The sequence below is a fragment of the Lepisma saccharinum genome, chromosome 17, assembly GCF_977018435.1.
Source record: "Lepisma saccharinum chromosome 17, izLepSacc3.1, whole genome shotgun sequence".
In the NCBI taxonomy this organism is placed as follows: domain Eukaryota; kingdom Metazoa; phylum Arthropoda; class Insecta; order Zygentoma; family Lepismatidae; genus Lepisma; species Lepisma saccharinum.
The window spans coordinates 37,524,324-37,551,410 of NC_139245.1; the positions used below are offsets into that span (position 1 = coordinate 37,524,324).

Consider the following 27,087-nt stretch of genomic DNA (forward strand, 5'->3'; position numbering starts at 1 on the left):
TAATCATGAAAGGCAAAAATAAGAGGGAAAACGCAGACGAAACTAATGTATAAGCACTGGTTCTTCAAAGCAGTGCTGTATCATCTGCACCTCATTTTGTAACTGGGATTCTCGGAAATTATTTGAAAATAAAGAAATTGAAATTGACCTATACTTGAAAACCTGGCAGGAGAAAATTGCGAACATATCGTTGCAGTTCTTTCTCGATAATATTCACGATTTCATGACCAGGCTATCCTCACTGAAAAATAACATCGTACTGAATGAAGCAGCAACATTAGCATTTCCATTTTCTTTTTCTGGTTACATTTGACAATAATTCATTCCCAAACTATTTTCATCTTCTCTCTTAATCGACTTGGACCTGTTCCAAATTTCACACATACATAATACATGAATGCATTGGGTAAGACGCTTCATGACTTTTCGAAAAGGAAAAAAGTTTTATTTATAAAGTACAATTTAAAACTTTACTTTCATGGCAATGTAATATGTATCTCTCGAAAAATAAAGTGAATAGACTCGTGCATTCTTCGTAATTTCAGTGTTATTCCCTAGGCCAATCTTCTGTCAATCGATTACGTTTCCCCTGATTTATTTACATATTTCATTTTGTTGATTCCACGGGGTGGAAATACATGAAAACTTTTCATTTGTTCTGACCCATAAAACGATTTAGAGCACAAAAAAACCTGAACAGTAGACCATACCATGACCATACTCTTTCGCATATTCCCCATGCTTTAAACGACTTCAATACAACGCATCCTACTTAGACTAGTTCCTGAAAGTCCCACGAGATGGCATATCGGTTAATTTTAATCGCGAATAATGAAGGGTCTCATATTAGGAGTTACGAAATATATCTAATATTTTACGTTGATTTTCATCATTGCTTTTCCTAATTTGGGAGTTACGTTGCAATTATGTTACAAATGAAATGGTTATTAATCTTTACCTTTTGTTATTTGTAATGATCAGAATATTCTTGTAGTTTTTACACAAAGTAACGAACTATATCGGACGATATTTTTGGGAAGGAAACTTGAAGGCAAAGTATTGCATAATTCAATGACGTATTTTTTTCTAACGAAAGAAAGGACAAAACCATAAAGTACTTCAATTGTTGGATGAATGTTTTGAACCCACTCATTTTCAAATTTAACCCAATTTACTCATAACTAGATTAATAAAATGTGAACAATTATTTTAGAAATGTGTTGGCCTATAGCTCTAGAGCCTAGGATTTATTACGAAAATGTTCATTTCTTTGTTTCAGGGAGCGGCCCGTATTAAAGGATTCAATCCCGATAGTGCGATTTTTGAAGGGGGACTGGAGAAGATTCAAAACAAACCACACAGACTTTTTAATGTGGACGAATCAGGAATATCAGTGGTACAGCACAGAATGAGCAAAGTAATCAGTGTTCGAGGAAAGAAGAGTGTCTTTTCATTAGTGTCCCTCGAAAGAGGTAAATTGGTCACAGTTGTGTTGTGCATGAACGCAGTAGGAAACTATGTTCCCCCTCCAGTGATTTAGCCGCGCAAGAATATGAACGATGACCTAATGGAAGGTACACCAGCAGGATCCATTGCAGCATGCAACCCATCAGATTGGATTCAAAGTGGCAATTTTTCTCAGTGGTTTCATCATTTCTTGGAATTCATACGACCTTCATCCCAAGAACCTGTGATTCTGGTTTTAGACGGTCACTACTCCCACGTAAGAAATATAGCAGTGATTGAAAAAGCGAAAGAACACATTGTATCAAAGAAATGTGAAGATACATAAGAATCTTTCTCATTAGCAGAATCGTCTGACAGTTTATAATTATATGAAGATGATAGAGAATGTGTATTTTGTGGTTCATCGTATTCCAAAGATCAATGAAAGAGTGGGTAAAGTGCACACGTTGTTACAAGTGGGCTCATGCTCATTGTGGTGCAGATGACACATTTGTGTTTCCGATGTGCAAATATCAAAAATAAACGCATTATGAACATCGTTTCTACCAGGTAGCTACTTCATGTGTAACACAATGTAGGTCTTTTCACAGTTTCATTTGAAGTGAACCAATTTTGGTGACAACAGGACAGCTACTAGAATAACATAGAAGGAACATTTTGTTTTGTATTTTTAGCATGGTAAAAATAGTCAGTTTCTTTTTTAGAATAGCCTAATCTTTTTAAACATGGTGTAAAAATAATTTCGTTTCACTTATAGTTGGGTAAGAAAATAATTTAGTTCATTTAGTTCAAAAATAATTTAGTTCAAAGACTCAAATGATTTATATAACCCAAACAAGGTCGGGGTCTCTTATTCGGTACCCCTATAAAAATAGCCCAGTAGCACTTGTGTTCATTTTCTTGTTTATAATTTATGATTGTTACTTTTTTATATATTCCAACCTTGTATCATAAAATAGACTCCCTACAAAATATATTTAAAGAGAAAACATAAATCGTTTATGCTTTAATTAACAAGTAAATCAAATTCTACCAAAAGGGTCTCATATTCAGGGTTTTTACCCTAATGTATAGTAATTAACTTTTATATTTAATAACATTATAAATATGTATGTAATAATAACCCGCGGCTCTACAGCCCGTAAGGGCCTTGGCCTATCTCCCAACTGCCAGTCTCCCTCCCACAATCCTACCTAAGGGTGTGGAGATCTTCAACCAATAATAAGGTGTCATGGGGTCAGCACGTCAAACCCCCAGCCGTCATAGGATATGTCCGTATCCAGGTTTCCCTACTACCCAATTGCCTCACGATGGTGGGTTACCACCGGTCCTATACACAGGCCGAGAATCCAGAGACTGAACCCAGGCGGACTCGAACCTGGAGTTCGAAGAACAGCGCCTTTATACCGCACGGCCACGGAGGACGACATAAATATGTATGTAATATTATATTTGTGTGAGGTGTGAGTAGGTTAGGATTATCCCCCCCCCCCTAGTCTTGAGTGATTTTCTCACCCTGACTTTCTTCATACATGAGCTACAGACTACAGCACAGATTTGTTTGTTGCAATTGTCTCATGTTGATTTTCAGGGCCTCCCCGATGGCGCAGTGGTAGCGTCATCGCCTTGTAATCAAGGGGTTCCGGGTTCGATACGCGGTGGAGGCACAAGTGGTTCGGATCCCACTTTAAACTGTAGGTCCAGTCCCGATTAGGCTTATTGTGCATAAAGTGGACTTAAAACATAAAATCAATCAATTAATCATATTGATGTTCAAGAACAAATGTGTGTAATGACTTTAAGGCCAAGATCAGCAATGATCGTATGATTGATTGATTTAGTTTATTTTACTTCGCTTTCTGTCACTTTTGGCTAATCACGAAGATGATTATGAATGGTGATAAGATGAAATGGATGAAGGGACAACACAACACAACAGCGTCTAGTGGAGAAAAAAAATGGTGTAATGGAGAAAATTAGTTCAATTGTTACACATACCGATTAGGAACTCCCTTTTCTAATCAGTACTTGTAACTATTGATCTATTTTTCTCCCTAACATCATTTTTTCCTGCTAGCCACCAGCCGCAGCTGACTCACAGAGGATTATACTGGATGTAAGTCCAAACACCAGAGCCTCGCTAGTGTGCAAAATGCAGTCTTAGGTGCACTACGTGGAAGGTAGGTTTACATTTGGGGTGCCTTCAGAAAGGATCATCCCTTACACTCGAAGATTAGTAATAGAGGCTCTGAGTCTCAGATGCAGGGGTGCCCATCCCGCCCCCCCCCCCCCAAGGTCAATGGCACATCCCCCTCAAATCACGTCACGCGTCCTCCAAAATCATGTCATAATCTCATAAAGCAGGGGTTTTCACCTCTCAATAGTAATAGATGTACAGTAAAACCTCGTTAATCCGGACTAATGGGGGTCCGGATTAACTGAAATAACCTAAAAGAACGGTAGAAAATGCATTAAAACTCCGTTTATAGCAACAAAACACGTTTATTATGGTGTATTCAAAGGGAATAAGCCTAAATAACTGTACAGTACAGTACAAAGTCTGCGGGAAACAGCTTTTTCTTTGGGAAGTTCTCTTGTTGACTTCCAGCCACATTTAAAACCTTGTATCTTGCTTTTCTTTTTTTCTGCTTTGCCTGTCCGGATTAAGCGAAGTTCGGCTTATCGGGGTCCGGATTAACGATGTTTTACTGTATATGTGATGTGGCCATGAATGATCACATAAAATTTCTTCAGATGTGTTTATTTACTGTTGGTACACATACAAGCAATGAAAATATAATGTGTATGATTAATATAGGTGGCGTACAATTTTTTAATGTTTATAAGCTGGTGTCAATTCATTCAGCGATACTCCATTCGTGAGATAGAAAGTTGTAATGAGTCCGAATTGGCCATTACTTCGTGGTTTTATATTATTATTATTATTATTATACGAATATTATTATATATTATATTTTTATCTCATGCTTATTATAGTTTCACGTATTATACAATTAATAATTCATATATATATATATATATATATATATATATATATTCATAAATATTTTATTATTGCCTTCAGCCAATTTTCCAATATGGCCGCCTTTATAATCGTTAACATTATACACTGATATATCTATAAGTACAAATAACGGAAAATTTAAGCAAATTTAATATACTCAATAGCAATAGTTTGATTCGTTTCTAATTTTTCTAAGGAGTGTTATAACTTTCATTTTGATCAGTGAATTGAAGCCGAAGTTATTAATTTCTAAGTTAAATTCCTTATATTCATAGTTCATGTTTTTGGCAGACGCTATTCTATTCCGCATTATTTCAAATTGCATGTGTTGATTTGTTTAAATTCTTTTGTCGAGTAGAAGATCACGCGTTCCTGCTTGCATTGTTGCCACGGTATATTGACTGTGCCAAATGAATGTATACTTCTAATATTTTACTGTTCAAACATATCCAATTTCTGGTAATATAAAAGTTGTTGTGTTTGGTACCACTGTACCAGTGGGAAGGTTTAACCCAGTTTAACCGTCTTCCAGAGAACGCCTAACAGTTTTTCGGTGAGATCTCGCGAAGCAAGAGCTGCTTCGCATCGCGGGCGTTTTCGCGTACGTATCTCGCACGGATAACGGTCGGAATTGTCTGTGTTTAAGTTGTATTACGTAGTATACGAGTGTGTTTAATATTCTAATAAAGCCAGATTAGAATAGACTACGGCCTTCTTTATTTAAAAGCCGTTATACTTAGTTCAGAGCAGGAATAGGAGAACATCCACGAGACCATCACGGAACTTCACCAGTGGATCAAATGGGAAGAAACAGAAACTCAGCCCGAACCCGGAGATGTCCATATCATGTTCTGCTGAGCTTACAAGGCAAGTTTGTGGCTCCCTACGGCGTAGCAAGTTTTTGGCGTCACATCGCGGGGCTCGAGAAGAGTGAAGATTGTCCTTTCTCCCATTGTATGAAGTGCTTCCCAGTGGTCCCGAGTGTTTTGTGTCCTCCCAAAATTCATGGCACTTTCCCAGAAGATGGATAGGAAGAACTTAAGGAGCCAATCACGCAGCGGAGTACAGGAGACGACAGCGGCGTGTTTCAGCACTACCTGCACAGAAGAATCTGGATAACTATGTCAAAATTGTGACAGTATATTCCGCACTGGGTGCGTGGCACGAGCAGGGACTGTGGTCGGCGAGAATGACAAGGAGTTGCTGTGTCAAACGTGCTTTGAACAGAGAATGCGGCCGGTGAAACCTGTGCTAGACACCGTGTCAGTGATCCCGGATTGGATAAAGGCCGTGATGGAGAGACAGGATCAGATGATTGCTGCCATTGTTGAAAAGGAACGTGACCGTGAAGAGAGAGACCGGCAATGACAAGAACAGTTTGTCAGCGCCATGGAACAGAAAGAACGTGAGAGGTTCGCTCAGGAACGTGATGGGGAAGAGTCCAGGTTAGCTCAGGAACGTGATCGACAAGAACAGTTCGTCACCGCATTATCGAAAAAACAAAGGGAGAGTAATGAACAAAAAAGGGGAAAGCTTGGTGACATTATGTAGCAACTGAGTGCTTTTCCTTTTCAAATACAGCTTATATCTGAACGTATTGGCCAAGTTGAAGAAGCACAACAGGGTCTAGTGTCCAAGCAGACTGTCCTTGAGTCCGATGTAGGTGCGTTGAAGGATCAAGTGCCCGAACTTTCGCAGGACGTTTCTGGTCTGCGGACCCAACTACAAGAGACTGTGACGGAGACCCACACGAACCTACAAAACGACATTGCAGACCTTCAGCAGTGTGTGGCAAATTTAGTTGTTCGAGAGGAGACTGTTACCCCTCCCGTAGGCGAAAACATGGGTCACCACATTACCTCGTCGCCCCGTCACACTGCAGTAATGTACGTACAACAGCAGTCCTTGCACATTGAGAGAGATCATCGACCTTCTGTGCGCGAGTCCGTTGTACCTGCTCGAGAGACAGTTCGTGTTGGACAGTACGACGTTGACGAACGACGAGTAAGTAATGAAGTGTCCGATTCGGATAGTGCTCCTTTAAGAGAGTAATCTTCGTTTGCCCCGCATGACAGACATTAATCAGTTACCAAAATTTGACGGAAACATTGAAGCGTACTCAACGGAAAAATATTTGACAGACCTAAATCTTAGCTTTCGCCTAATGCATGTACCTTATGAGTGTCGAGTAGGTTTGCTGTCACGAATCTTTGTGGGAACAGCGGAACATTGGCTTTCCGCGAACCGTGACCAGTTCCGAAACTATGAGGACTTTTGTGAACAGTTCCGGGCACAGTTTGCTTCCCCGGAAGCTAAACAACGACAACTTGCTGCTTTGCGACGGCGTCGTTATTCTAGGCAAACTAATTCGTCCATAGAAAGCTACTCCTGGAGTACCTACGCTGCTTTCAAGAACCTGTCTGACAGTTTACGGGAAAATGAAGTGGTGATTTTAATAATCGAAAAGCTCCCTTTTCGAGTGCGACATCTGTGCTTTGCCAACGCCGATGGTTTGGCAAACGTATGACAACACAGCTGGCGTACGACGACAAGAAGACTCTAACTTTCGTCGTACACAAAATAACCGAGCTCCACAAGTAAGGATGGTAAGACAAAATAACCGTCCTAACAATCAAAATCAGAATTCATTTTATCCGTACAATACTTCTCGACGGCAGAATCAACAGAACAGGACGTCTCAAACAGATGAGCGGTCAGAAAGAACGAGGCAATGGACACCACCTGCTCGTCGACGACAGCGATACAGGCCGGTCAAGATCGGACTCTCCCCGTCATAACGCGATGGTGAACGCTGAAACAAACAATGACGAGCCGCCGTTAAGTCACGAACTGCAACAAGGAACGTTTAGTGCAGAAATTCAGTGGTATGGCACTTACAAAGGAACCACAAGTTAGGCTGACAGACTTTACAGGAAAACAGCACGTACGTGTGTGTGGAAAACGGAAACTTACAATATCATTTGATGGACAGGAAGTTCAAGTGGACATTTTTGTGATTAAAAACATTCCGGCAGATATGTTTTTAGGAGTTCCGTTCCTGCGTGACTACAAGGCTAATGTGGACTTTCAAACGAATCAGCTGATACTTCGCCTTGATGATGAATCATCCTTGTCTGAGAATATAGTTTTTAACGTGGGGCAAATGAGCAAAGGAAGGCTGTGCACCACGTTCAGTATGACAAGTGGGTAGCTAGTGAGGAGGATTTGAAGTGCAAGGTCGATGAAAGTATTACTTTGAGTTTTTCAAAATGAACGGAACTGTTAGATTTAATTTTAAAATATCAACCGACGTTTTCTGACAGACCAGGAACGGTCAAAGGACTGGAATGTGAAATAAATTTAATTGATCAAATTCCTGTATTTCGGAAGCCTTATCCGATTCCTATCTCTAAACGTTCTGCACTCAACAAAGAATTAGAACAGTGGAAGGAATGGAGAATTAATCAAGAAATGTTTTATTGCGCCTTTAATGTCATACGAATCACCGGTTGTGGTCTAATTTCATCATTGATATTGTTTTGGCTCTTAAACAATGCTTCTCACAAGTCATCCGACCTTGCCCGACAACTCACAAATGGATGTATTTTGACTGAGGAAGGAATCCCGCAAGTGCAAATGAACATAGATTCATTTGTTGTTTTGTTCTTTTTATTACTCAATACTGTCGAGCAAAAGAATCCATTGTTCTGTTAAATCTTAGGTTGAAATGCAAGAAGGAAAGAACTCTGTTTATTTCTCTTCGAAGCAAGAACGCGCTTTTTCTGTAAAAGCCTGTAACAATGAATGAAGCTTGCGACTGTAATTTTCTGTAAATATTTGAATGTTTTCTTTTTGTTTTGTTTTCTTTGGTGGAGAAGCATGACTTTTAACAATGCTTAGATTGGTAACTTTTTATGTTCGGCTATGGTTGTCAAAAGAACCGACAATCTTTCATTCGTAATTGTTTTCTGTGATTGTTGAGGCGCTTCTATTTACGAATCTTATATCTTTCCAATGTAAGTTAAAGGACAATATTTTGACTGTGTAGGAAAAACACGAATTAGGTATTGCACTCAATATTAAGCTCTGTGCACACATGTAAATTATTTTGCAAGCTTATTTTGTAACAATGCTTTGAGTGAAACAACAAGATATTTAAGTATGGAAAAATTTTTGTGTGCAAGAATGGAATTGTACACTAGCTTTTGATTGTTATCTTCATTATCTGTTCATTTGTGTTATAAATGTTTAAAATACTTCATTGTAAATACTTTTTCTGGCACATACAAGTTCTTATATTTTATATATACCTATATATATAAAATACTTTTCCTCGTTTTTCTCAGTAAAGATTTTTTTATATTTGGAAGAGGGGGATATTGTAATGACCCCGAGTTGGCCATTATTTCGTGGTTTTATATTATTATTATACGAATATTATTATATCTTATATTATTATCTCATGCTTATTATAGTAGTTTCACGTATTATACAATTAATAATTCGTATACTGTATATATATATATATATATTCATAAATATTTTATTTTATTTATTTTATAAATTTTCTTTATTCAGCGGTCGAGGTTCAGCCAAGGGCTGCTCTACCTTCAGCCAATTTTTCAATATGGCCGCCTTTATAATCGTTAACATTATACACTGATATATCTATAAGTACAAATAACGGAAAATTTAAGCAAATTTAATATACTCAATAGCAATAGTTTGATTCGTTTCTAATTTTTCTATGGAGTGTTATAAGTTTCATTTTGATCAGTGAATTGAAGCCGAAGTTATTAATTTCTAAGTTAAATTCCTTATAGCTAGCTATTCATTTGTAGTTCATGTTTTTGACAGACGCTTTTCTATTCTTCATTATTTCAAATTGCATTGTTGATTTGTTTAAATTCTTTTGTCGAGTAGAAGATCACGCGTTCCTGCTTGCATTGTTGCCACGGCATATAAAAATTCACTGTGCCAGATGAATGTATACTTCTAATATTTTACTGTTCAAACATATCCAATTTCTGGTAATATAAAAGTTGTTGTGTCTGGTACCACTGTAGCATTGGGAAGGTGTAACCGTCTCCCAGAGAACGCCTAAAAGTTTTTCGGATTTCGGTGAGATCTCGCGAAGCAAGAGCTGCTTCGCATCGCGGGCGTTTTCGCGTACGTAGCTCGCACGGATAACGGTCGGAATTGTCTGTGTTTAGGTTGTATTACGTAGTATATGAGTGTGTTTAATATTCTAATAAAGCCAGATTAGAATAGACTACGGCCTTGTTTATTTAAAAGCCGTTATACTTAGTTCAGAGTAGGAATAGGAGAACATCCACGAGACCATCACGGGACTTCACCAGTGGATCAAATGGGAAGAAACATAGTAACTCAGCCCGAACCCGGAGATGTCCATATCATGTTCTGCTGAGCTTACAAGGCAAGTTTCTGGCTCCCTACGTCGTAGCAAAGTATAAATACAAACAGTCAGGAAAGTCTCATATAATGTTTGGATTTCTTTATTTAATTGCAGTCCTGTTCCTTCTAACAGCTTGCTCAATATACAAAAGCAATCACAAATGTTTTCATCTTTAATCCTTCTCTTGAAAAGCAGCAAATTTCTTTTGAAGGTTGCCGGACCCTGTGGCCGAGTGGTTAGCACATCACGTTGCGACGCCAAGGGTCCCGGGTTCGAATCCCATTCGGGCTTGGTTGTTTGTAAATGTCCATTCATCAATTTTATCATTTCATCACTCATCCCCATCTTCGCAAATTAGCCAAGAGGGACAAAACGCGAAGTAAAATAAACTAAATCAATCAATCAAATCGATGTACCTTGTAGGGATACATTTGGCTAATATCACTATATCAGAGAAGTATGCCAATTTCTGTACAAAGACACTATGAATGATGCTTTTGGCTTTGGTAAGGTACGAATGCAGTTCCTGTCTTCGTTCAAAAACACGGGAGATGACATTGTCGTGGGACAACTAACAGAGTTGGTGTAATTCAAATAAAAAATATTGATATATTTTTTTATTAACACATTTTAAACTTTCAGGTAATTTCGGGAATCTCGCGCCTCACAGTTTGAAAACCGCTGCCATAAAGTATTTAATTACGACAGTGTGTCTACTGAGAGTAACTTTTTTAAAGCTTTACTGAACACTACGTATACTTGATCTGCCCTTCCCCTTTAAATAGGGGTTTCCATTCTCACCTATACCGTGGATGCATTACCCCCCAAAATAGTTTGGATTAATACGTAATAATTTATTTTTATTTGAATTAAGTAGCCTGTTAAACTGTTCATATTTTTTAATTGTTGAAATTTTCGAAATAACGGAAAGCTAGCAATCTCAAATGTCATGAATTAAATTATATAAATATGCATTTAAACAGTATTTGTAGGTGGAGAATAAGATTTTAAAAACCAACAATTTGGGTATTTAACACAAATTGTTACACAACTTAAGATAGAAAATTACAGAACCTTAGAAGACTGGGACGAGAATATAATGTGATGCCTCCTTCAAAGAACTCACCACCTCTGCTTGGGGGTAAGTATAATAATTTTAGTAATCAACAGCAATAATTACACGGATTTTTATCTTAACTGTAAACTTCCCTTCCTATAGTAAAATGCGAATTGGACATAATTTATTTTTCTGTTTTATTGGGTAATGCACAAGGTGTTACTATGATGTACACGTAGTACGTACAACTATTACAGCATACATGGAATCAATAATGCAATATTATTTCATTACTTTTTTATTCTACATTTTGTGTTATTTTAAGGAATGAAACTATGTTGGTTCAAAGGAGGCATTGTTCTCTGCTTATTGACGTCATTATTTCAATTCATTGTCATCACAATGTGTAATACAGACCGAATTAAAATGGTGGTGGACAATTCGCTACTGTTTCTTTCCCCGTTGGGTGTACCTGCTTTAATTAGCAGTATACCAACACAAAACATTATATTTTAAGAAATTATATTATTAATCTATATAGAAAATGGTGTTAATGTCTTGTAATTCAGCTACAGTATAATTCTTTACAATCATGTAATGAAAACGCGAAACACGTAATTTTGGAATGCAACATTGCGAGCGAAGCGAGCAAGAAAATGTTTACATCCATTTCTTTGCAGGCTTTCAAGAATGTTAATTTAATGGGGGTATCAATACTTTCATAAGATCCCGTAATATTTACTATTTTCCAGCCTCTCTTCGCACGTTCGGTGCAGAAAACATGCGCATACCATATCGCTAATATAGTCCCCATATATAATGTTCGAACCCTCCCCCCACTACAGAAATCCCTTGACACTGTAAGATTTTACACTTTATCAAGAGCTTCATATCTACCCTGCACGTTAAATTTATTATTCAATTCTCCCACCAGAATTTTGGACTTACTGTTGATATTGAATAGTACCTAGATATTAGCCTCTCCAAAAAAGTTAATTCTTCGTCCCCACACTTGATTCTCCGTAATAAACACCCAAATTTAATTCTCAGTTCCCACTAACTAAAATTCCGTGCATGATATAAGACGTAACACTTATATGCAAAAGTTGGAAATTGCTCCCCCCCCCCTTAACGTTGAATCCTCATTCCCCCAGCAGAATCCACGTGCCGATTTAAGACCTAATGTGTAAGAGTTGGATACCCCCATCCCGTTACAAATTCTTTGACAGTCTAGAAATTGTTATTTATATAGCAGCAATTGTTAGTTGATAACGTAATTCAATTTGTGTCCAATGCTGTACTGTTTCACATAAAATTTTCATCAGAAAAATCCCCCTCCCCCAAAAAAGTTCTGTAGATGTAACGTGCGTCCACAAACCCACCTATGGGCACCCCTACCTCTAAATACTTCATTTTTTAATACGGAACACCTAAGGTGTAAGCGTTTTTACATTTACATTTATTTTCGAAAAATATATAAATGTTGAATTTCATATAATTTTCTGGAAAACATTTTGATGGCGCAGTATGCACCATAATCCCCCCGTGGGCACCTACCTCTGCTCAGATGAGTGTGAAGAAGGTAACACTACTGCACAAAGACGCAGCATATGAGATTTGCACTGAAACCAACGAAGTATTAACTCAGGGATCTTTCCAGAGAAAAGTAAACAATTTTTTTTCATGAAACATCCTTTTCATAAGGATCCTTCTGCGACAAAAATATTAAAAATACATAAATAACCATTTGACGTACCTTGACCTAGAAGTTATAACTGAAATTGTATACAGAACCCTCACATATATAAATTTGGGCTTATCTGAAATACAAGTGTGAGGATGCCAGGGGAATATCGGGCACATACAATAATGACACCAAATTTATTGGAAAGGTACATTAATTGTTTATATTGTTTTGTGCAAAATCTTTCGTTTCGCTGCATAAATAGGACAATACACAAATATGATGAGCATCACCATTCAAATTACCCTTATTTCAATATTTTTTTTTAAAAAAATGATTCAGATTTTAAAATGGTTATCTTAAATAAATCATATTTTGTCACATAGCACTTTATAAGTTTATTTTTTAAGACAACCACCTTTCTAGAAACCTTACAGTTGTTATAAAATTATAGTTTTATTCTCTGTGAAGTCAAATGAGGCTGATAGTTCTCACCATTTTCTAATTAACATATACCATATTTATCATACATTATTTCTTTATTTTTTTACTCTAAGTAACAAATCCGTGTGAAGCAATGATACATGAATTGTCTGTTTTATGTGACTTTTTCATTATGAGCAACTTGTTCATTTCAATAGATATTTACATTAGATTTTACCCATATATAAATAATTCTTTTTTCCTCCTCCTGATTTAAACAACCTGTTGTACGTATATAATTGATCACACTTCAAATGAGTTATTATAATTATATTGTATTGGTTGTTTCTTTGTTTGAGTTTGTTTTTAAATCCACTTTGTGAACAGATAGTCTATTCGAGACTGAACCTACAGTTTAAAGTGAGATCTTAACCACTATGCAATGTGCCTCCATTGTTGCTTATATGCTTTGAGAATCAAGCATTTTTGTTCAGGAACTGTAATCTGATAGAAAGTTAGAAATCTAAGCTAACAGTGTAGAAAATCTTGATGCTATTGCAAAGTTCATAAGTAGAGAAGCTTAAAGGTAGGAAAGAAAGATTCATTCTGTACTTTCATTTACTTTTTCTGATTTTCCTCGCCCCACTATCATCAAGATCAAGCTAAAAAGGTAGAGAAGCGATTATAAGTAAGGAATAAAACAAACGTAAAACACATACGCTCCCCCAATATTACCAAAACATGGCAAGTGTTCCGTTCCTGGAAGAAAATTCTTGGATTGTTCACATATGAGTTAGAGTCAGTCTTTGTGAGGAATGTTCACGAGATTTACGAATTGCAAGCTTCCGTAACATATCCAGAAAGGGAAGTTCACCCATAGCTAACAACTTACATTCTTCATCACTCGTTTTAACATTGAATCCACTCACTCTGTCACTCCACGGTTTCAAGTCTTTCGGGAGATTTCTTTTGTCACTCACCATCACATTGCACTTTCGAGCTAATTCCGCGTTCAGGTCCCTGAGCTCCTGAACTTCATTGGCCAGTCTGGATTCACCATACTCGGTCATTTTCTGACGGAACTTTCGGAGGAAATGCTCGTAGACCATCTGGTCAGCCCACAACCACGCCTTCAACTTCTCCCTGACATCTACGGGCAACTTCGTTTTGAAGACATCGCTTCTTGCATTCAATTTTAAGCTGGTGAAATCACTCAGGTTGTAATGAAGAAGGTCTTTCATCAAGATGAGAGATTCGTCGAAGTATTCGTTGATCATCACAAGATGAAATTCGAGATCTATCTCTTGTATCTTTTTCTCAACATTTACCACATCACTTGTGTCATCCATTCCAAAGTCATACAAGATTTGGTTCCGACCCATAACAGTTGAATTGCGTAGATCTATTGAATCGTTCACGACATGAGCAAACTCGACGATTGTCTTTCCCAACCATTTCTCAAAGTCTTCATATGCGTACAACGACTCGAAGAGATCAACAGGGTCCCTCATGATTGTTATGTATTTCGTGTCATTGCCCATGATAGCTTCCACCTCATGATGGTTCCAGCGTGTGTGGACGGTGAATATGTTGTAACCAAGGCGATGCCATGGAAGTTTATTCACCATTGAACGGCGAAAATGTTTTGTGTATCCCAACTGATTGCCTTCCTTTGGCAATACGAAATTTAGATTTTGTTTGTATCCAAAACGCAACAGTATATTTTGGACAGTGCTGCTTCCACATTTGTGAGTTTTTAGGAAAGCCACTTTCAACTCAGGTTCTTTGATTCTTTCATCTTCGAGTATGTGGATAACTCTGGAAGAGAAAAGAATATATAAATATCAAGCGAAATGGAATTCTCAATCATTACAGCAGTTCCATCGGATGCTCAACTACCTCAAAAAGTTTTAACATTCCTACGATGTATAATTTCGATTAGCAATATTCATATATGCCCATCTTAAGCTATGGACGAGATGTACAGTAATTAATTGACTAGAAACTGCAATGTAGAAAGTAACGCCATTACATCGGAATAAGCTAATATATTCGACATGGAAAACCGAAATTAGCAGGTCTTCAAATTCGTTTCATTGAAGGCTATGTGTGTGTGTGGTGTGTGTGTGTGTGTGTGTGTACAACAGAAAATTCAAATATTGTGAAAGGAAATGTCAAAGCTTTTGCTGTTATTCAGTTTCTTCAGTATTTATATGCGCGCGTGTTTGACCTCAAAGAAAATATTAATAGTAATTTAGTTCTATCCACGGGTTTTCCAGTAACAGCAGATTTACTTCTTTAACTCATATTTACGTACAGTATCAACTAGAAAGTCCCACACCACAGAACTAGGGGGAAAATCAGAAGGAAACTATTGTTTAGTTAGTGGTGTGGAGCATTGAACACAAGTTATTAACCGAAAAAATATTGCATGATAGCCAACCAAAATTGAATAACAAATCCTTTAACCTTTAAATATTTAGGTGGTTCTTTCTTTTCTCTGCAGTGATGGATAAATTACTACGTGTATTGTATTTGAACCAAAGATATTTGAGTACGAACCCTATCGTATTATATACTTGTCATAGTTAAAGCAATAAAGTGCTGTTAATAGAAGACCAGTGCTTTAAATTAGAAGTTGCAAGTCGAAAATGTGACTAGAAGTTTTCGTTTTGCCTTATATAAATGTTTGAAGTCGCCACTTTTGGTAAATGCACTTAGATGTTTTGGCGACGAACAGAGTGTGTTTTTTGTTTGTTTTTCCCACAGGCATAACCAGAGCCCCTTCTTTTAAATGTTTCGAAATTGGGAAATTTGAGACAACGTTTCTATAAAATAGTGTTTTTCAAACTACTATAGGTTTGAAGTAAATTGCAAGTCCTATTCATTTATTGGTTGTAGTATTTTAACCTCTACCAAAATTTAAAGGAATGTTCATGTCTTTTACACATTCATTCTTTTCTTTTTTAATTGAGGTACAATTGGGAGACTAAGTTTAGTGAATTAGGAGTAAAAAGGAGCATAATTGCCAAAGTCCAGTTTCAAACATTGTAGATGGCCTCTGCCATCCAGCACTATAAACATATACTACATAGCATTTTTTCTTAAATGTTATCATTGGTGGCGCAAATGAATCGAAGTTGTAATAAGAGAGAATCTGTTCTGACACTGCGTTTCACTATTGTATACATGATAAGTGTGTGGCGAATGTTGTGCGCTCATGGTATGCAAATTATACCACAAACGCCCTCTACTCCATCAATTCATCATTCATCATCAATCATTATGGTGATTAACCCAAGCGGTGTAAAATCAGCACAAGGTAACTGAAATTGATATTTATACATATTAAACAAACGCGCACAGACACATTTTTATATATATATATATACATAACACACACACACGTACATACACACGTATGTGCGTGTGACAGTGGTAGGGAGAGAAATCATGTTTACTCGTATTTTTTCACCATTGACTATTTTTCAAATTTTTGTGACTTTTAACTATACGTGTTTCCTAAATTCGTTTACAACGCTTGGGAGGTGATTGTACGAGTGAAAATAAGGTGGAAAGTTCATGTAACGAAATTCCGGAAACGGCTTTGTTGTCGAGTTATTGACGTTTGAAAACGTGGGAAAATGATTTTCCGAAGTGAATAATGGCAAAACGGGTGGAGAGAAGTCGTCGTCGGTGTTGGGCGGTCCACGAAGAAATTGGGTACACTCTTGTCAAAAAATCACGCGGCAATGTTGTGCAATGTCGGCGCAAGGGATTCCTCAAAGGACGCGAACGAAGATGTTGACGGGAGTGAGTTGTGTGTGCGTTCTGCGTGAGCTGGTATCGACGAAAATTGGCATGTTTTGAATGGCACCTAAAAACAAAGAAAATTTCCTGAGCGAAGGGCACCATGAACTTAAAAATGAACTGTCATAGGTTGCATACCCTGAAGGGCACACAGTATGCTTTAATGGAGATGTGAAGGGAACCTCATCAAGGACGGTTTTCAAAGTGTGCAACATGTACTTCCAAGCAGAGGCGACAACGGCGAATCAAGGATTGTCTAGTGCGACCCAACAACCCCGGCGTTTCGGCTATCGATGCTGTAGCTACATTGGTACGGGCAACGAGGTCCTCGGCTGACACGACAGGTGTTTCGTAAACGAGGCGTTTCATCTCTCCCCAGAGGAAGAAATCCACGGGCGTAATATCAGGCGATCGAGGTGGCCATGGCACAGGCCCTCCCCTGCCCATGCACTGGTTGTGGAATATGGTATTGAGGAAATGGTGCACATTCCGATCGAAATGTGGGTGTGCACCGTCATGTTGAAACCACAGTCTTTGTCTCAGTGCCAAGGTCACGTCCTCTAGTAGTTCAGGCAAAACCTCACTGAGAAATGCTTGATAAGGGGGTCCACATAGGCGATCAGGGAGAATATACGGTTCAATCAAATGGTCATGCAGTATCCCGCACCACACATTCACTGCAGAAGTGTGCTGATGATGTGCCACTAGCAGTGCATGTGGATTTTCATGTTCCCACACATGACTGTTTTTACTATTGAACACACCAGTTTTCGTGAAGATAGCCTCATCAGTCCATAGTACCGTATTCTGAAAATTGGGGATAGTTTCAATTTGATGAACAAACAATTGGCAAAAATCCTCACGTCGGCCAAAGTCCCGAGGTAAAAGATCTTGCACTTTCTTCAATTTGTACTGGTGAATCCCCTCTTCTGCCAGGACTCGCCACACATTCACATGGGAGGTGTTTCGTTCGTGGGCTAGTGCGCGCGTACTGGTGCCTGGATGATTCATCACTGCAGTTAGCATATCTTTCACAAACCGTCGTGTTCGCACACTTCGCGGTCGTCCAACTTCTCGACGAGGTGGCAACACTGATCCTGTTTCACGAAGTCGAGTGTCTACAGTTTGAAATAAGGTGTGCGATGGTAACACCTTATTTGGAAAACGTGCCCCATACAGACGCCTTGCAGCACGGCTATTACCTCCAGCTTCCCCATAAATCAGATGCATGTCCGCCAGCTCTTGGGACGTGTATGCAGCCTTACACCGGGCTACAAGTGTTTATGGCCGTTAACACTAGTACACTTCACAGAACACGATGGGCAGTAGCTAACAATTAACACGTTACACTGCTAGGTCAAATGTTTGCCCAACACTACTGTCCAAGAACCTCACGTCTTTCCATTCAACCGTGAATGTTTAATAACCTGCTGCTGGCACAGGACCTGAAGCACGAATGGCACAGACACGTGCGCTCCTTCATGAGGAAACCTACACTGTTGGCGCCCCTAGCGGGAAATGTGGTACTTAACGTCAGATCACACGGACACCCATCTGCCCTTCAGGGTATGCAACCTATGACAGTTCATTTTTTTTCGTTATTACGTCATGGTGCCTTTCGCTCAGGAATTCTTCTTTGTTTTTTGGTGCCATTCAACATTTGCCAATTTTCGTCGATACCAGCTCACGCAGAACGCACACCCACCCCACTCTTCGCGTCCTTTGGGGAATCCCTTGCGCCGACATTGCACAACATTGCCGCGTGATTTTTTGACAAGAGCTTACCCAATGTCTTAGTGGACCGCCCAACACCGACGACTTCTCTCCACCCGTTTTGCCATTATTCACTTCGGAAAATAATTTCCCACGTTTTCAAACGTCAATAACTCGGCAACAAAGCCGTTTCCGGAATTACGTTACATGAACTTTCCACCTTATTTTCACTCGTACAATCACCTCCCAAGCGGTGTAAACGAACTTACAAAACACCCCTTATCAGCTAAAAAAGATATTCCTAAATTTCAGGGTCTTATTTCTGTTGGTATTAACATTTCAATGCTCTTCTAGTACTGGAATTTATTTCACAATAACTATATTCATACACGCTTCAAGTTTTTATTAACACATTCATAGCAGTCTTCGAATTCTCCTAATACAGTTAGGTCGGTCGTCTTCTTCAGGTTGTTGGTCATCTCGAAGAAGTTCTGTATTCTTGAAAGGCCCTTCATCTGGAAAAGGTTCTGCGTTTTGGCAAGACTTTCCTTTCTTCCGAGCGACTTTATTCTTCATTTCTTACTTCCTATCCAATGATTCTGTCTTCACTTTAGAAGACTTTCCTTTCTTTCGAACGTCTTTATTCTTCATATCTTGCTTCCTATCCAATGGTTCTGTCTCCACTTTGAAAAACTTTCCTTTCTTCCGAGCGTTTCTATTATACATTTCCTGCTTCCTATCCAATGATTCTGTCTTATCTTTGCAGGACATTTCATATTTCTGAGCATTTTCATTCTTCATTTCTTGCTTCCTATCCAATGATTCTGTATTCACTTTGCAAGACTTTCCTTTTTTCGGAGCGTCCTTATTATATATAGTTCTTGCTTCGTATGCAATGCTTCTGTCTTATCTTTGCAAGGAGTTTCATCCCTCTGCTCAACTTCATTCTTCATTTCTCGCTACCTATCCAATGGTTCTGTCTTCACTTCTCAAGACTTTCCTTTCTTCCGAGCGTCTTTATTATACATTTCTTGCTTCCTATCCAATGATTTTGTCTTATCTTTGCAAGACGTTTCATCCTTCTGAATATCTCCAATCTTCATTTGTCGTTTTAAATCCGATATTTCTGTCTTCATTTCGTAAAGCTTTTCATTCTTCTGTTCTACTTCATCCTACATTGTCTGCTTCTGATCCGAAGATTTTGGCTTCACCTTTGAACGATATCGAACCTCAGCCTCCTGCATTGATATCAGCATTAGTTTGTATCTGATGTTGATTTGCCTGCTTAATAACTTATAATCCACTTCTGCCTCCTCAAGAAGCTTATTAACTGTCCGACAAAGAATTTTCACCGTGTTTTTGATTTGTCTCGATCAGTTCCGCCGGGGTTTCCCTTAACTTTTCACTCTCAGCTCGTTACTCCGGTGTTCAGTGCGCAACTTCTGCACCAGATCAAATCATAATTTCTCATTACTATATAAGCTACAAGCCTTCTCCTTCATGCTTTGGAAGTAATTGCTCAAATGATCACATTCCATGAATAATTCTTCTCGTTTTGTAAAGTCCTTTTGGGTAGACTGATCCATGTACTTTGAAATGGGGACATCTTCTTCCCTTCAATAGACTGTTTTTCTTTCTTTCGTCGTTGCATCTCATATTTCTGTATGTTCTTGTTCATCGTCTGCCAGACCTTTGTCCTCGGATTCTCTATCAAGGTCTTTTACCATGACATTTTCCACTATTTCAAAGTCTCCATTTCACGATATTCATTGTCACTGTTTGCCTAACATTCTCTGGAATTGAAACTCAACTCACTACTTAAGCAAACTTAAAGGCATATATATATTGTCCAATGAAATCTGTGATACTGCTCCAGAACGACCATCAATACACTCCTACAGTGTGTATAATTTCTCTGAGTTTTTCTGTTGAAACTCTTAAGTCCAGTTTCTGCGGATGTTTGAAGATCTTCCTTTCTCCATCTTTCTGCGAATGCGAATCAGGTATGCCCTTTGGAGCTGGCTGCCAAGCAAGAAAATGAAGAATCGTTGTGGTTCTTCCATTCTGCACTTTGTCTACACTTTGCATACTAAGACCTTGCTCCAAACACTCAGAAAATACCATTACCAGCACTCCAACATGCCTAACTTCATACGTACCGCATCCTAAGACGGTCTCTGTCATGCGCCAATGTCAACGTGTAGATACTCAAACTGTGAAATCTGTGATCCAACTCCGCAAGATTTAGTCGTTTCTCCACTACTTCGTTTCCTCCAAACGTTTCCTGTCCAACTACTAACTGCTTATTCACATCAACAATTTGCATCGGTTGGCTAAACTCACCACTTGAAACTTGTAGAAGTCTCTCGCAAACTTCTAGCTCTGTCCAGATAGTACGTTCTTGGCTCTCGGTGATAATCGCACCACCGTGCGAGAGATAGTACTCTGCTGCTACTTGTATTATAGCCAAAAAGGAAATCCTGTACTGCTGAAGGATATACGAAGACTCATATACCTCGAATAATATTATCCTACGCACTGCTCTTCGTACGAGGGATCGAGGGGTTGTTCTCATAGCTTCCTGCATCACAGGGCTTAGCAGTCGGCTTCTGATCATAGCTCGCAAGAGACGTGGGGTCTGCCTGCGTTCTGTCACCTGGCGCTGCATCATCGAATCGTGTTATTCCACTTTGAAAATTGAGAAAACCTCAAATCGAACTTTACTTGTTCTCAAACTAAGGTTTTCTGCGCTTTCACGCAACGATTCAACAATGGAAACCTTGTAACTTGCATGCCGCATTGTTATAAATAGTATAAATGCCTGATGCATCGACAATAATGCTTCAAATATAATAAGTGTTGATTAAGAATGGCCCCGTTCTTCGTCTTGTCAAGATGTAGAGGCTTTCGTGTCCTCGTTTCGATTCGAGCCTCTGATCATCTCATTCCTACCCTTTTATTTTGTAATTAAATTAAACATACCGTTACATCGTACATAAGTTATCTATATAGATCTCTTCCCTTTGGTGGGTCTGAATGAAGCCTCAGAACAGGATTCAATATACATAAAATAAAGTTTAAAATACAATAAAATCAGTATGCCAAAGGCATTGAGTAACGTGAAACGATTCTAAAATCGATTGCTATCAAATAAACATTTGACAAAAACTTCAATTTTTAACGGAAAATGACATTTTTATGGTAAATTGAAGTCCAAGAAGAAGAGAAAATGTTACACATGTTGATGTAAATTATTTTCAAAAGAGATACATTAAACGTTTTCTCAACAGACATGTGTTTTTTATTATTATTATTTTGTTACGATAAGGTCCAACTTAGGCCTACCAACACATATCTCATTCTATAATTCCTACTTATAAGCTTCTTTCTAGTAAATAAATGTTTGTTTTTTATTGAATCAGGATTAAAGAATGACGTTGCTTTCTCTTCACCACAGAATATATATAAATATCATTCTGTGCCGCTGTATTGTAAGCAATGATATATACATATAAGGGTAGATAGCTAACTCCTCATCTCCGCAACGGTCGCGGGTGAAGCCACTCATGCGCGCAGCCATGTACATCAGGAAGAGCGGAACCTTCCATTAGCAGCTATGCTTACGAATGTTAATTTCGAGGTTTTTTTACAGGTTTTGTGTTGGGAAGAATGTTGTAACGATGGAGAATGAATTCGTAACACATTGTGAGTTACTTGTATGCAATACAATTCAGTCACTGCTATGAAATTAATGGAAAGTCAGGCAAAAATACCATGTAAAGTGTGTGTATGTATATATATATATATATATATATATATATATATATATATATATATATATATATATATATGTATGTATGTATGTATGTATGTATGTATATATATTTTTTTCAGAAAGTAATCGGAAAGATTATAATTAGCAGGCTAAACGAACCACTGCCTTAATGAAACATAAACCAGGATGTATTTAAGGTCGTCCAGGGGGGGCCAGACCCCCCGAAAGACTTAGCAAGTATTAAGAATAATGGAACTGTGCTTGTTTACTATTTGCTTATTTATTTCCACCGAACTTACTGGAAAGCAAGGTTTATATTGCGTTGCGATCATACGGCTTGGTATGGCAGTGCCAAAAAAGATTTATGCACACTACTATTTATAATAATGTGCATAAGATATTATTCATGAACTTTAGTTTTCGTTAATTGAATCTAACATAGTTTTTTTTTTGCTTTTCAATAAATATTCCATTATATATTTTTTTGTTACTTAACAGAAAAATTGTTTTAACATAAATTTTGTCGATCTTAACTATGCGCAAACTATAAAATGAATACAACCTGTTTTATCTCTATTCTTAAATCTATTATTTTTATCTATTGATGACAATATTAGTTTATTTACACATAATTATGAATAAACCTATAAATTATATTAACGTACAATTTTAAACATTATTGTTATTATTTGGTTCCTCATCCTCTGAAATATATTTCTGGATACGTGCCTGAACATATAATATTCCATTCAGCTCGCTTAATTTATTAGTAAATAGTTATAGAAACGTTTGCAATGTTAGCAGGTTTTGTACATCTGAAATTCCTTGAAATCGCACAAAACCCATGTCAATTGGACATTTTCCAAAGAAAATAACCTCCCTTGCCTTTTATAAAGAAGTTTTAACGGACAATTACAGGGTATTTTCAAACTGCGCAGCAGCTTTGAAAAATGTTGCCACAATTTATTCCTTTTAAAAAAAAATACCTAAGTTACATTTTGTTTGATAAGTTAACCGACTAATCCAGCGGCTATTAAACTGCGTAACAGTTAGTTACAAAAAAAATTGTCGCCTTGAAAAAATGCCATGCTAAGAATTAAAAATAAATACTTGTTTTCCTTGACTTTTTCTATAAGAAGTTTTCAAATAGTGTTCATTCAGGCTACACACAAAAAAACTTCGATCTTAAGTGTAGTGTGTTGGGAAATATTAATACCTCCATAACATAAAGATATATTATTATTATTATTATTATTATTATATACGTGGTTTGTCCCCAGAAGCCGTAACTTCATATAAATATATGGTGGGTAGTGTTGCCTACGAGACGAGACTTTGGCCTGTCTCGTCTCGTGGAGTCTCCTGGAAATGCTGTCTCGTCTCGAAAATATTCGTTTGTCTTATGGACACATGGTCAATCTCGTCTCGTCTCGAATTTTTAAAAACCTGTCCCGTCTCGTCCCGTGGGCAACACTAATGGTGGGGCGGAGTCAAAATTGACAATTTTTTTTTACGCATAATGTTTATACTTCTTGAGGAATTGATGGGGCAGAAAGTCAGCGCCTATTCTTGTTCCACAATATAAAAGTCTACAAATATGTAGAGCGAACGATGAACTGGTTTCCTTTCACATTTCTCACATTCCTAGTAACATATACGAGTACATACAATAGTTACGTATTTCACAGTAGAAATGTAGGTACACAATTAATAAATACATATCTATGAAAGAAAACATCCGCCCCTGGCTTTTCCAGAGTTATGCAGTGATATGCAATGCAAGAAATTACCATATTTACGTGTACCGCGCGTACAGCCAACGGGTTCTTACCGTACACGGAGCCCTCCTGTGTGGCTTCACTCGTCCGAGTCAGCTATCTACCCATATATACAGGGTGTTTCGTAAGTTCGTTTACAACGCTTGGGAGGTGATTGTACGAGTGAAAATAAGGTGGAAAGTTCATGTCACGAAAGTCCGGAAACGGCTTTGTTGCCGAGTTATTGACGTTTGAAAACGTGGGAAAATTATTTTCCGAATTGAATAATGGCAAAACGGGTGGAGAGAAGTCGTCGGTGTTGGGCGGTCCACTAAAACATTGGGTAAGCTCTTGTCAAAAAATCACGCGGCAATGTTGTGCAATGTCGGCGCAAGGGATTCCCCAAAGGACGCGAACGAAGATGTTGACGGGAGTGGGGTGGGTGTGCGTTCTGCGTGAACTGGTATCGACGAAAATTGGCATGTGTTGAATGGCACCAAAAAACAAAGAAACTTTCCTGAGCGAAGGGCACCATGACGTAAAAACGAAAAAAAAATGAACTTTCATAGGTTGCATAGCCTGAAGGGCAGATGGGTGTCCGTGTGATCTGACGTTAAGTACCACATTTCCCGCTAGGGGCGCCAACAGTGTAGGTTTCCTCATGAAGGAGCGCACGTGTCTGTGCCATTCGTGCTTCAGGTGCTGGGCCAGCAGCAGGTTATTAAACATTCACGGTTGAATGGAAAGACGTGAGGTTCTTGGACAGTAGTGTTGGGCAAACATTTGACCTAGCAGTGTAACGTGTTAATTGTTATCTACTGCCCATCGTGTTCTGTGAAGTGTACTAGTGTTAACGGCCATAAACACTTGTAGCCCGGTGTAAGGCTGCATACACGTCCCAAGAGCTGGCGGACATGCATCTGATTTATGGGGAAGCTGGAGGTAATAGCCGTGCTGCAAGGCGTCTGTATGGGGCACGTTTTCCAAATAGGGTGTTACCATCGCACACCTTATTTCAAACTGTAGACACTCGACTTCGAGAAACAGGATCAGTGTTGCCACCTCGTCGAGAAGTTGGACGACCGCGAAGTGTGCGAACACGACGGTTTGTGAAAGATATGCTAACTGCAGTGATGAATCATCCAGGCAACAGTACGCGCGCACTAGCCCACGAACGAAACACCTCCCATGTGAATGTGTGGCGAGTCCTGGCGGAAGAGTGGATGCACCAGTACAAATTGAAGAAAGTGCAAGATCTCTTACCTCGGGACTTTGGCCCACGTGAGGATTTTTGCCAATTGTTTGTTCATCAAATTGAAACTATCCCCAATTTTCAGAATACGGTACTATGGACTGATGAGGCTATCTTCACGAAAACTGGCGTGTTCAATAGTAAAAACAGTCATGTGTGGGAACATGAAAATCCACATGCACTGCTAGTGGCACATCATCAGCACACTTCTGCAGTGAATGTGTGGTGCGGGATACTGCATGACCATTTGATTGGACCGTATATTCTCCCTGATCGCCTATGTGGACCCACTTATCAAGCATTTCTCAGTGAGGTTTTGCCTGAACTACTAGAGGACGTGACCTTGGCACTGAGACAAAGACTGTGGTTTCAACATGACGGTGCACCCCCACATTTCGATCGGAATGTGCGCCATTTCCTCAATACCGTATTCCACAACCAGTGCATTCCGAGGACCTCGTTGCCCGTATCAATGTAGCTGCAGCATCGATAGCAGAAACGCCGGGGTTGTTGGGTCGCACTAGACAATCCTTGATTCGCCGTTGTAGCCTCTGCTTGGAAGTACATGGTGGACACTTTGAAAACCGTCCTTGATGATGTTCCCTTCACATCTCCATTAAGCATACTGTGTGCCCTTCAGGGTATGCAACCTATGACAGTTCAATTTTTTTTCGTTTTTACGTCATGGTGCCCTTCGCTCAGGAAAGTTTCTTTGTTTTTAGGTGCCATTCAACACATGCCAATTTTCGTCGATACCAGCTCACGCAGAACGCACACCCACCCCACTCCCGTCAACATCTTCGTTCGCGTCCTTTGGGGAATCCCATGCGCCGACATTGCACATTATTGCCGCGTGATTTTTTGACAAGAGCTTACTCAATGTCTTAGTGGACCGCCCAACACCGACGACTTCTCTCCACCCGTTTTGCCATTATTCAATTCGGAAAATAATTTTCCCACGTTTTCAAACGTCAATAACTCGGCAACAAAGCCGTTTCCGGAATTTCGTGACATGAACTTTCCACCTTATTTTCACTCGTACAATCACCTCCCAAGCGTTGTAAACGAACTTACGAAACACCCTGTATATATCATTGATTGTACGATACTAGATATCTATATCACTGGCTCTCATTTAGTTCTCTCTTTGCTAACTTCCAAACTTATCTCATTAGCTGATTTTAATTTTTCTCTAGCATTATTCTCAATTGTATTCATATCATCCCACAGTAAGTCTACATCATCTGCATATGCTAACAAGTGTGTCAGACCATTTAATTTTAGTTCTTCATTAGTTTATTTTACCTTCCTTGCAGCCAGGGGGATGCGAAGAGGTGCTTGCGCACCCCTTAAATTTCTTCCGCACCCCTTTTTGAAAACAAATTTTCAATCGAAAGTCCTGTTAACTATTCACAGAGGAAAAAGTTTGGAATAAGCAAAACAGCTTCTGGCAATCAAGCATTTGTTTAAATAGGCAAATGATTAGTCATTTAGTAGTCGTCCACATGTGCTTGTAGTTACAAAAGCATTTGCTCAAAATTACCACTGTGGTAAATGGTACTACTTTTATTTTTTAACAAATAGCTTAAACAAACGTACCTTGTTAATTCAACCAAATCCAGTTTTTGTCTGTGTTGCAGCGTCATTTACGTACTTAAGACTTACGAAAACCATGTCGACATGATCGTAAAATATTAAGTATTGAAGA

General features: G+C 38.6%; 1 protein-coding gene across 1 annotated transcript in view; it reads right to left on the reverse strand.

The window, feature by feature from the left end:
• Positions 1-13,226: 13,226 nt before the first annotated feature.
• LOC146001267 (galactosylceramide sulfotransferase-like) overlaps positions 13,227-27,087 on the reverse strand; it is a 74,449-nt gene continuing 60,588 nt past the window's right edge. The window contains exon 3 of the mRNA XM_083138573.1: positions 13,227-14,890. Coding sequence (XP_082994699.1) covers positions 13,855-14,890 — 1,036 coding nt within the window. The 3' untranslated portion in view covers positions 13,227-13,854. The remainder of the gene's footprint in view (positions 14,891-27,087) is intronic.